We start from the raw sequence: 12,710 nt of genomic DNA on the forward strand, positions 1-12,710 counted from the left end.
ATGGCCTTACAAGACATGTGTGCAGGATGTGCTCACTACTGGATAACAATGCTTCTAGCTCCACACAATGGATATAACCATTATGTACGTATATGTGTGTATGTACATACAGTTGGTTTATATATCATGTACATATACACATATATTGTGCATTAATATACACATGCGTATTGTGTTAATATATACACGTACACCTCTAGTTTTTTTGTGTCCATCTGTGTGTGTGTGTGTACAGGCGTCTCCCTCATACACAACAGATATTTCAAGTCCCCAAGGAGATGCCTGAAACAATATATATATGATATATTACATTTTTCTTATACTTTTATGATAAATCTTCATTTATAAAGTAGACACAGTAAGGGATTGATAGCAAAATAAAACAATTACCACATTATATATAACAATATGACAATAATATGACAACTTCAACCTGCAATTTATTTTTATCCTTATTAAGTTGAGAACTTTTACAAGCTCACATAAGGTAAGCATTTTATGGTTTCTTGATGGCATATATAAATTGCCAGCATCACTACTCTTGTGCTTTGGGAATATTATTTAGTAAAATAAAATTTACTTGAATTGGATTAAAGAAAGATTCATGACCCAGGTGAGATGAAGTGAAATGATGGAAGATTTTATGACCCACTCAGGGCAGCTTGCAAGTTAGAACTGATAAATTGTTCATATCTGGAGTGTTCCACCTAATATTTTCAGACCAAAATTGACCACAGGTAACAGAAACCTCAGAAGATGAAACCACAGATAAGGGAGACAATACTGTGTGTGTGTATGTATATATATATATATATATATATATATACATACACACATATATATATACATATATGTATATGTATGTATGGTTTTTTTTTTTTTTTTTTTTTTGTCTAAATTGGTTTATCTTTAGTCTAAAGCCACAGGACTTGTTCTAGCTTCCTCTTTTTCTTTCATTGTAAATTCTCTAGCACCAAGGAACCTGGTTTTCTTTGTATTTATTTATGCAAGTCTACCATACAAATGACATGGTTTTGGAATTCCTAACCTATATCCCTGTGAGAAAAGAAATGGCCCAATTGAGGTGCAATGCTTTTGTTCAGTCTGTTTGTCTTTAGCTTTATGGTATCTTTCCTTGTTCATGTTTGCAGCTTAAATGTCAACCTCTGTGTCTGTGAGACCTGCTCCCAGGCCCATCCCTGTTAAAATCCACCACCAAGGATTCCTCTGCCTGAGTTTCCATGCAGATTAGAACACAATTCCATGAGGGCCCTGCAATTCTCGGGATGTAAAGAGAAGCAAGAAACAATCTCTGTCCTCCAGGAGTTCATTGCCTCAAAATGGTTGCTGCCTGTCTGTTCAAAATACTGGGTGATGCAATCACATGCTACCTTGACGTTAGAAAAAAATCAGCGGGTTTTATATCAGCAAGCAAAGGAATGAAGAGATATTCTATGTGAACAGGAAACAAACAAACAAAAAAAGAGTTCTGGAAAGATACGTGGAGCCTGAAAACACAGAACTGTTTAATGAACTGTTCAGTAGCCTTTGCGTTTGGCATTTGCACACACCCGGGTTTGGACTCCAGTGCTGCCATTTACTGCTAGATGTGGGAACTGAGGCCTCATGTGAGCATGTGAAGGAATTACAAGTGGAGGAGAGCACTGAGAAGACCACCTTGAGGCCACCAAAGTGCACAGTGGATCTAAGAAAACCAGATAAAGGTTAGTACTAGTAAAATCTATGATGTTCTGGTGGTTACATGGCAGATTAAGATGTTTCTGTCACACAGAAATGGAAATACAAATTTAAAAATAATCTCAGGTCTATACACAAGGACATTTATATTTAACACATTTGGTATTATCAAATTTGGATTTTATTTTTCTGCAAGTGGATAAAATCAGTTTTTAAAAATTCCCTATTCCAACCCATTCAACCTCTAACCCCAAATGGTTTTAGTCTCTGACTAGTTATGGCAGGTCAGCACATCAGTAATTTTTGCCTTTATGATGAAACCTTAAGTACCTTTTCCTTATAAATCAAAAATAAGATAATAATGGCCATTATTAATGCTGTAAAAAACTCAGACTAAGGCAAGAAATATTAAATGTAGAAAAGTAAGATATATGAATATTGGAAGATTTCTCCTTTTTCCCATGGACCTTTGTATCATTTTAAAACTCCTTCCTCTCCCCACGTTTCATCTTTTCCCCCCTCCTCTCTCTCCTTCCCCTTTTTGTCTTCTCACTTTTCCACTCCTCTGTGTATATGACTTCCATCTCCTCTGCTCTCTTCTTTTTCTCTTACCAGAAAGGTTTTCTATGTTCAGACACCCTCAAGAATATGAACTTCCATTCCAAGGCATTTACCAAGTTTTTCTAATTGTTTTTAATTCAGAGCTTCCTCTAAATGGAATTATCATGGACCAGTTTTATCTATTCTAATAATATTTATTGAGCACCAGCTCTATATCAATGCAGAACTAGCAATACTTGTTACCAGGAGGCCATAGAAGACATACTAATTGCTCAATATGGTGGGAAAGAGAAAGGCTAATCAAAGGATCAACTATGAATTTGGATCATTATTAAATCTGAGATTGGCACCATTGCAGTGGGACAGATGTCATCAGGGGATTCAAAGAAGTTTTCCCTCATCAGTGATTCTGAGCTGAAAAGTTACTACCAGGAAAAGTTTATTTAAAAAAAGGGTTATTAAAAACTTGCTTGAAGTAGAGGGGAAGCACATGCAAAGTCCCTGGTTTAAGAGGCACCATGAGAGACTTTAAAAATTAAAACACTTGGGTAAATAGGGTCTGAGAAAAGAGTGCCATGCTCATACAACATTTCGAGATCAAATTCCATGTTTCAACTTTATTGCCAGAGCAAGAGGAAACCACGTAAGAATCTAAATATGAACTTTCAAACTAACATTTTCTCATCTACAAAGCAGGATAGAAAAATAGATTGAAGAGAAATATAAATGGGTACATAGAGACCAAATGCCAGACTTTTTGCAGTTTTCCAGGTAAAGATATTATGGCACCTAATGATGATCGACATGAAGAGCAGTGGACAGATTTCAGCAATAATTCAAAAGGAAAACAGACAGGATTTAAATGTGCATTTTAAAATCTATGGTGTCTATTTTATCTAGTTGCAGAATCTAAAGAACACAGTTATTTAGAACAGAATCCCTGAAAGGAAAAGTGACCTTTGGTTAAAGAACAGGCCACTCCCAGGATAATGTTACATGCCTTGATTTTCCATGAATGTGCTGTTTATAGCCTGTTTTTTTTTTTTTTTTAACATAATGTAATCAAATGTTAGAATGCAAAAAGATATAAAAATAATACTAAATACCCAAACCTATGGCACAGATTAAGAGGTAAAATATTGCAAAACAAATGAAACCATGCTAAGGCATGTAATACCAAAAATATCAATTTATGCTCCCAAAGAGAATCTTTTAGATTTGTTTTTGTTTTATAAATAAATATTTATGTCCAAGTCTCCTGAAGTACTCATAAGAGTGTTTCTTTAAGTTTATGCCTTGGAGTAAACTGCTGGCCATAGTCTGCAGGCCTTCAGTGTTGCTATGTTGTCTCCCATTTGTGCCCTGGAAAGGTGGCACCACCTTCTCTTCAGGGGTACGTGTGAGTACCCATTGCTTTACATCTTCTCCTACATCTGGCATTCACTCACTGAAAGGAAGAAAAAATTTCTATTCCAAATATCAATTTTATTTCCACGTGTGATTTAATTACTTCACATTTTCATGATTACTCTTGAAATTTTGAATCTTAAGATGTTTAGGACTCGCCCCCTAAACAGTCTGGGCTGGTGCGCGACTTCGATGCCAGCCTCTCGAGCGTCTGGCAGGAGCTGGGCGCCGGTGCCTACAGCATGAGTGATGTGTTGGCATTGCCCATTTTCAAGCAGGAAGATCCCAGCCTTCCATTGGATGGTGAAACGAAACACCCACCCTTTCAATATGTGATGTGTGCTGCCACATCACCAGCAGTAAAACTGCATGATGAAACACTCACTTACTTGAACCAAGGTCAGTCTTAGGAAATTCGGATGTTGGATAATCGGAAAATGGGAGATATGCCTGAGATCAGTGGAAAATTGGTAAAGAGCATCATAAGGGCTGTATTCCATGACAGACGGCTACAACATACAGAGCATCAGCAACTTGAAGGTTGGAAATGGAATCGCCCAGGAGACAGACTTCTTGATTTAGATATTCCAATGTCTGTGGGAATATTCGACAGGAGGACAAATCCAAGTCGGTTAAAAGTAGTTGAATTTCTGTGGGACCCTGCAAAACGCACATCTGTTTTTATTCAGCTACACTGCATCAGCACAGAATTTACTCCACGGAAACATGGTGGTGAAAAGGGAGTACCTTTCAGGATCCAGGTTGACGCCTTTAAGCAGAATAAAAATGGAGAATACACAGATCATCTTCACTCGGCTAGTTGCCAAATTAAAGTTTTTAAGCCTAAAGGTGTGGACAGAAAACAAAAAACTGACCGAGAAAAGATGGAAAAGAGAACAGCTCATGACAAAGAAAAGTATCAGCCATCCTATGATACAGAGTGTTCACAGTGTTCTCCGTGGCCTCATACCCCCACAACCTATGCGAATAACAGCCCTTCACCAGCGTCCACTTTCACCTCTTCCCAGCAGAGCACTTGCAGTGTCCCAGACAGCAATTCTTCCCCAAATCAGGGAGATGGAGTTTTACAGGCATCTGGTGAACAAATTCAACCTTCAGCTACAACCCAGGAAACACAGCAGTGGCTGCTCAAAAACAGATTCTCTTCCTACACAAGACTGTTTTCTAATTTTTCAGGTGCTGACTTATTAAAACTGACAAAGGAAGATTTAGTTCAAATTTGCGGTGCAACCGATGGAATTCGGCTCTATAATTCACTGAAGTCAAGGGCAGGCCCACATATGATGCAGGCACTGATGAGGGCAGAGGTAGACTGAAAGACTGGTAGCAATGCACATGGCAGTACTGATTTCTTGAAGACCACTGGGTTTGTTGCCAAGAAAACAAAACTTCTAATTTAGGTCAGTTAGGCCTCGCTTAACCACCTATGTCTGCCAGGAGCAGCCGAGTAGCGCTGCGCTGCAAGCACAGCAGCAAGCTGCAGGCAGTGGAGGTGAGAATGGCAGTGGGACGCCTTACGTTTACCATGCAATCTACTTGAAAGAAATGGTTGCCTCAGAAGTTGCTCGAAAACTTGCGTTGGTGTTTAATATTCCTCTCCATCAAATTAACCAGGTTTACAGACAGGGTCCCACTGGCATCCACATTCTTGTTAGTGATCAGATGGTTCAGAACTTTCAAGATGAGAGTTGTTTTTTATTCTCTACAGTGAAAGCTGAAAATAATGATGGTATCCACATAATTTTGAAGTGATGTCTTATGTAGACTGAACTATATCCAGTACCAAATAAAGTCATGCTAAAAGTGTGTAAAGACTGATTCCAAGAAGTCTTGGGATTGGATTTTACCATATGAAATGTTTCATATTGAAAACACAGGTGACCTTTCTAATGAGCTGTATGAGAGGCAAATCTCACTGTCACTGCCATAGCCAAGCATCCTCGTGAGAGCAAGCATGTCGGGACAGTATGCATCCCGCTCTGGAGGCCTGGGGGCAGGCATGGCTGCCTGCTGTGGCAGAGGCCAGTAGATACAGTTCCCAGAAGCAGCCTTTGCTGGCTTTTTACACTGTATGTAGTTTGGAAATGAATGTAAAACTTAACCATGGGCATTTACCTTTCTGTGCCAGTTTGGTTTTTATTGCCTGAACCTTATTCTGACCTGGGGAGGAGATGGGGGACAGTGCAATTGTGGAGCCAGAAAGGAATCCATCAGCAGAGAGATGGACTGTGTTGATGTGGCGGTGGTGGTCAGGTAAGAGGCTCGGCACCTCGGGAGAAATCATGTCTAAGGGTATAGGTCTGAAATGATCATGCCAGACTGGAGAGGATCCAAGCCAGGAAGATGGGCGTGAAGCAAACTGCATTATCAGGAGTACCTTGTTGAGAGGATCAGTGTAAATCCTAATAGACTTGTGTTTTTGCTTTGTCACAGATTTATTGAAAAACTTTTTTTTTGCCTCTGCTTCCAATTTTAGCATTTTAGTTTCTGGTTTTCATTTTTTGAAGCTTCCTTGCCTTTTAAACCTGGTTTTCTTTCTCATTTCCTTCTTTCTCCACCCCATGCCCTCCTGTCCTTAAGCATTTTTAAAGGCCTACCCCAGACATTGGGAATAGTTGATGTAGGTAGGGGGCACAAAGTTTTATTGTTGGTAGCTTCTGACTTGGTGTTAAGGGATCTTTGTTATGAACAAGATGAAATCATTCATGGAAACACTAGCTATCATAAATCTAACACTAAAATGTACCCCCCAAAAAAATCCCTTAGTCTCTTCTCAGATGTACAATCATGAATAAACATTCTGGTGTTTGAGAGGTTTTTAATAACCACACAATGACTTTTACTTAAAGTATAAATCTTTCATAAAGAGCTTGCTAGCATACTTTTCCCCCCCAAAAGGAATCCTCTGTTTTCTTCTTTTGCTTCTCCCTTTGCTCAGAGCCTTCCCAGAATTCATCAACAAGCATTTTTGAGCCCCGTGGTGTAGCAGACTGAATTTTTAAACCTTTCAATTACAGCATCTGTTTACTAAGCTCTTTTGGCTTGAATGTACCATTTGATCCTCATCTTTGTTCAGGTGGAAATAGGAATGATTAATTGTAAGTCTGAAATCTCTCCCAGAAGACAAATGACTTCACTAGGTCAAAACTTTGGCCTTTGGTTTTATTCATAAAGGGGTTAATTATTTGCTACAAAGAAGCACTGTCTCATTATTTTCATCTTAGGTTTGGAAATATGTTACTCCTATAGGCCACGTAGGAGGAGAGTTTTCCTTTTTGTCCTTCTCCCTTTGCTTTTGTGTGACCACGTTTCCTGTACCAGTCACTTGGTTCGGAAAGAAGCAAGTTTCTCAGTTGTTTTATGAGAGTTTTGTCTATTTAGCATTCCTTTGGGTCTCATGATTTATAGAACAATAAATGTCAATTTAATGCTGTGTGCTATTTAAAATTCATCAGGTTTTAGAAGTGGGGTAAAATACAAGCTCATCAAACTTGAAATTATACTGAGTTGGCATTGACTATTAGTCTGTCCCAGTAAAACAGGTTAAATAAATTATGGCACCAGCAAATTTGCTACTTTGTTTTTTTAATAGTAGGATGTACACATTTCAGTACAATAATTTTTTTCCGATTGTTTTGCAAAAAAAAAAAAAAAGATGTTTATTGGTCACTTATGTTCTTCCATGAATTGCTTAACTTTTGTTATGCTTTCTGTTGGGTTATCTGTGTGTGTGACTGTGTGCACAAGTTTGTCTTATTCTTATTGATTTACAGACCATCTTAATATATACTGGATTTTATCTTGTAACTGTGGTAAATATTTTCCACCTTTTCTGAATGGGTGTCTTTGCTCTGTCTGTTATCCTTGGATTTTTTTTTTCCACTGGAGTTTAATGCCAGCAATTTTACTAAGTACTTTTTGACTCTTGTATAAAAAAAAAATCTTTCCTTTCACCAAACACATAAAAACAAACACATAAAATATAATTTTTAAATTTATTTTTGCATTATTTAATTCACTTGGAATGTGAATTATTATGGTAAATGCGAATTAATATTTTTTTCCTACAGGAAGCAATTACTTCAACAGTTGAAACATCTCCTTTTCCCAGTCCTTCTACATTGCCAGCTCACTTACATAATACATTTTCAAGTATTCAACATGATGCATCCAGATTTGATTTTGCTGCTCTGGACTATATCAATCATTTTCTTTTACCATAGTATTTAAATTTCTACCATTTAATGATGTATCCTGACCTATAGTAAAGTAGTACACAAACCCTGTTTTTATCCAGGGTCACTTTATTATCAGCACTTGACACTTTTACACACAATTTAGAACTATCTTTTCAGTTTCCTTTGGTTGCGATCACATTGAATTATTCAGAAATTATGAAGAATTGGCATTTGTAAGATGTAATCATCCTAATTTAGTGTATCAGTCCTTTAAACCTCATTCCCTTTCTATAGTGTTAATTTTTTCCATAACTACATTCAAGCTTGTTAGACAGTTTTATAATTAACTTGGAAGCAAATTACATATTTTTAAATCTTTTAAAAATATAATATGCGTATTCTAATATCCTCAAAATTGCTACATTCTTTTACTTAAATTTCTAGAGGAGATAATCATTGGGCTCATGTATAAGCACCTACTTTGATTTGAATCTTCACATATTTATTTTTCTTATCTCAGTTCACTGAAGGAATGTCATTTGAGAGGTACCAGTTTTAAAGAAAGCATTAATAGTGGCTATTATTGCCTTATTTCTGATTCTGAAAGAAAATGGGATTCATCAAAAAGATGAACATTGCTGACTGATTTTAGAACCAGATTGTGTACATTTCCTTCTAATTTCATTTTTAAAATAATTTTATATATAACTTAAATGCTACCTTTTTTCTGCATTTTACAATGAAAATACTTTTTAATGTTTAAATTTGCTTAAAAGAAATAAATTATATCTGCATCTATCTTAGATACAGATAGATATAAAATTATATGCATTGTTAGATTTGATTTGACAATTAGGGTTTTCTGCATGTATATTCATGAGTGAGAGTGTTAATATTTTTCTATTTTGCGATGTCTAATTATATGTGTCAATTTTACTGTGCCTCTGGTTGCCCACATATTTGAAAAAAAAAAATTATTCTGGGTGTTTCCGTGAGGGTATTTTTGAATGAAATTAACATTTAAGTTGGTAGATCGAGAGGAATAGATTATCCTCCCTGATGTTGGTGGGCATTGTTCAATCAGTTGGTTCTGGCAACAGAACAAAAAGGTGTGGCTTCCCAAGTAAGAGAGATTCCTGTTTTCTGACAGTCTTCAAACTGGAAGAGTGGATGTTTCATACTTAGAAATTTGAACTAAAGCATCATCTTTTCCTGCTTCTTGAGATTCCCATCCTTTAGGATAGGGACACCATCACTCTTCCTGATTCTCTGGTCTTTGAACTCAGCATAGAGTGTACATCATTGTCTCTCCTGGGGCTTCTGCTTGTTGACACACCCTGCAGACTCTGGGACTGGCTCATCTCTGTAATCAGGGAAGTTCATTCCTTGTGACACATTGCCTTCTGTATATACTTCCTACTGGTCTTATTTCTCTGGAGAACTCTGACATTCATACATTGTCCTTGTCTGATGTTGATATAGTGTTCTTCTAAGACTAATTGGGAAGAATTTTAACTCTTTTCACTCAGTGAAATAGTTTACATAATATTGAAACGAATTCTTAGAACCATCTGGGTCTTGGGTATTTTTTCAAAACTGATTTTACTTTCTTCCAATCACATTATAGTAAAAATGGATATTCTAGAAAACTTTCCCTCATTAAATACTCAATATTTGTTTTGCTTTCATATTATTTCATCTACTTTTCAGATACTTTTAAAAATAATATCCTTATCTTTCCTAGGTCTTATGTTTTAACTATATATGATGTTTCTAATGATGATCAGTAGTCCCTTTCTCGTTTTTCCTGATCAATTTGCCCAAGATTTTTCTATGTAGTCTTTTCAAATGACATGTAGCTATTTTTCTCTTTGTATAAGTGCTTTATGATATTTAATGTTATATGAACTTCTACTTTGTGATTTTTACTGTTTTTTTTCCCCTAACTCCTTAAGCTGGATGATTAGTCTACTGAGCCCTTAAAATTTCTTTAAATTTTCTTTAGTTGAATCTCATATATTTTACTATTTTATCTTTTAATTTTCATTAAATCTACAAAGTACCTATTATATTTATTACGCAATCCAAAACCTATGTGAAGAAACTTTAAAGTTCTCAAATATAAGAGTTCATTTAAATTATCTCTTAGTTTTTGACTACATGATTGAATGCTACAGAGTATGATCTTATGACCAATTCCTTACAATTTATTGAGGTTTATGGAGTACCACATGTTCCATTTAAAAGGAAAAACTTCATTATGAGTTAGAGAAAAATTGTTGACTCTTATTGGTGAGAACTGTTTAGCATATCTGTTGTTTAACATGTTGTTTAGCATGTCTGTGTCCTTAACTCATGTATTTTATTCACTCTTTCTGTTCCATTCCAAGAATTTTTCTTTACCATCATAATGATGAATTTGATCATTTTTCATGAAACTTTGTCCGTGCTATTATATATACTTCTGCTCTATGTATTTGGAAGCTATCTTAGCTTCCAATATGAGGCATATAATTATTTAGAAGTCTTGTTTTCTTGGTGAACTGATTATCATTATACATTGACAATTTTTCCTTAATAAATCTTTTAACATGAAGTCTATTGGTTTGTTATTAGTACATGGATACCAACTTTCTGTAGGGTTAAAATATCCTTTTCCTATAGCTTTATTTGCAAGTGCCAAGTCCTTATATTTTAAATTCAGTAGTGTTAAAAAATATAAAATAATAAAATGATAAAAATCAATATCTGAGCTCCTTCTTTTAAGAGGTATAGATAATAATAAAAACATATATTGAATTTCCAGAAACAAAAGTAGAATTTCATGGATCCCAAGGAAATTTTGATTAAGGATGTTGTTTTGGAAGTCTTCCACTTAACACATGATGTGTATTTAAACATTAAGCCTGTAACAGGAAGGCTTTTAAGTAGAAATTTGTGTGAGAGATTATATTTAGTATTTCCAGTCTCTATAGTAATTTTCTTTTTGTCCTTCCACTGTCATTGATTTGGGGCTACACACCCTTCATGAATAGATTTATGCTTGCTATAGTTTGTCCCAAAAGGTTCATGTGCTGTAGAGGTGGTCTCCTGTGTGATGTGCTGAGTTGGTGCAACATGAGGTAGGGACTATAGAAGGTAATTATGTCATGAGCCACTACCCCCAGAAGATATAGCTGCAGGTCTTGCAATATAGCATTTCCCTTGAATTCTTCTGCATGTGTCTTCCACATGCACTCCTGTTATTGTGATGCCATGTACCATGAGTCCCTCACTACAGCAGAGCAGAGGCAGTCATAAGCCCTCAACCCTCCAGAATTGTGAGCTAAGTAATCTTTATTTCTTTATAAAACACCCCGCCTAAGGTATTTTGTCATGGGCAACACAGAACAGGCTAATACATTGTATTATATAGAGGTCTTATTTCCTACTTTCCAAGGCTTGCCTTGACTGGATGGTGACATTATACAAAGACTTGATGTCCACTTCAGATCTCATTTCAATTGTGATTTCAAAGTTCTCTTTTGTGGCTATTATGCAGTTCTTACAACTGCTTTTAGTGTCTTTGTTCACATTTTAACATTTAATGTAGGAGGACATTCCAGAATGCCTGCTGTGGGTAACTGAAGTATTTTGAGTCTTCAAATCCCTTTTTTTTTTTTTTTTTTTTTTTGATAGATGTACATTCTTATATATTACTACATATTTTTCTTTTTATTTGTAAAATAATTTATATTTATATTTTAAGTACCTTCTGGTCTTTCCTTTAACATATAGGATGAAATACACATATATGTACGTATGTAGTATGTGGGTGTGTGTGTATTCCAAATCTATCTCCTACTAAATAAATATAGGCAATTTTGCCAAAATTTAAGCATTCAAATAAGGAATACATCTTCCTGTGAAACCTTCTGGTCTAGCTGTCTAGGCAGTTCATACACATGGAAATATAAATAACAATATAAGTGCTGCTTATGGTCCTATATATTGCATGACAAATGAATGGTATATAGCTAAATGAGCTCATTTTTAGCCTGTTCTTGAAGTGAAGATATATTTAGCATTTATTTCCTGGGATTTCATTGTTTGTAGCTTTCTTCTCTATTCAGTATATCTTGTGGCAGCTGGAGTAATGTATAATTTGAGGAAAACAGATGACCAATGTCATCCTGCCATTAGCCAGATCGTCTCTAAGAAGTGTTTAAAAACTGCAATCTTATGAAAGTGTGGATGTATTAAATTCCAAACAAGCTCAGGTCAAGGCATTTTTGTGGGTAGGAAAATAAATGAAAATTCTATCACCTAGAAAATTTAAAAACACGGTAATCTGAGGCAGTATCTTTTGTTTCGTTTTTTGGTAACCAATAACCTTTTAATATTAGCAATAGAATTGGGTTTGCTTTTTGCTGATAAACATAGATGATAAACAGATTGATTAGTAACTATAAAGTAAAAGCACTGGATGATAATGAATGGACAGCAAGAACAAATTATAACCTATTCTAATTCTTAATCCACAGGACATTTATTAAATAACAGATATATGATATAATAGCACTGCCTCTGTACATTGTAAAAGATAATTTACTGAAACATAAGTATTCACCAAATTACACAAATCTGCAGAGCTAGAGCTATGTAGGCCTATATTCTGCAAATCCTTGTCTTTATTGTCACAGAATTTGTTTTCTTCCAAGTTAGCACTTCAGAAATTGTCTCTCACTTCATCATTCTGCTTATTTTTATTTCCTCTTATGTCTTTGTAAAATAGGCCTTATGTTTAGACTTGGCAAATTTTCTTCTGTTTTTCATAGCACAATTTATTAGTCCTCAGCCCTGGGC

At 35.6% G+C, this 12,710-nt stretch overlaps 1 protein-coding gene across 1 annotated transcript; it reads left to right on the forward strand.

The window, feature by feature from the left end:
* LOC306660247 (upstream-binding protein 1-like) lies at positions 1-7,295 on the forward strand (the record flags this gene model as incomplete). The annotated part of the gene is given in 4 exon segments (XM_079138395.1): positions 1-84; positions 3,819-4,073; positions 4,077-4,959; positions 5,093-7,295. Coding segments are annotated over 4 exon segments (1,569 nt in total). The 3' UTR covers positions 5,440-7,295.
* Between the last annotated feature and the right edge of the window lie 5,415 nt (positions 7,296-12,710).

Source organism: Sciurus vulgaris (assembly GCF_902686455.1).
Source record: "Sciurus vulgaris genome assembly, chromosome: 4".
NCBI classification, from domain to species: domain Eukaryota; kingdom Metazoa; phylum Chordata; class Mammalia; order Rodentia; family Sciuridae; genus Sciurus; species Sciurus vulgaris.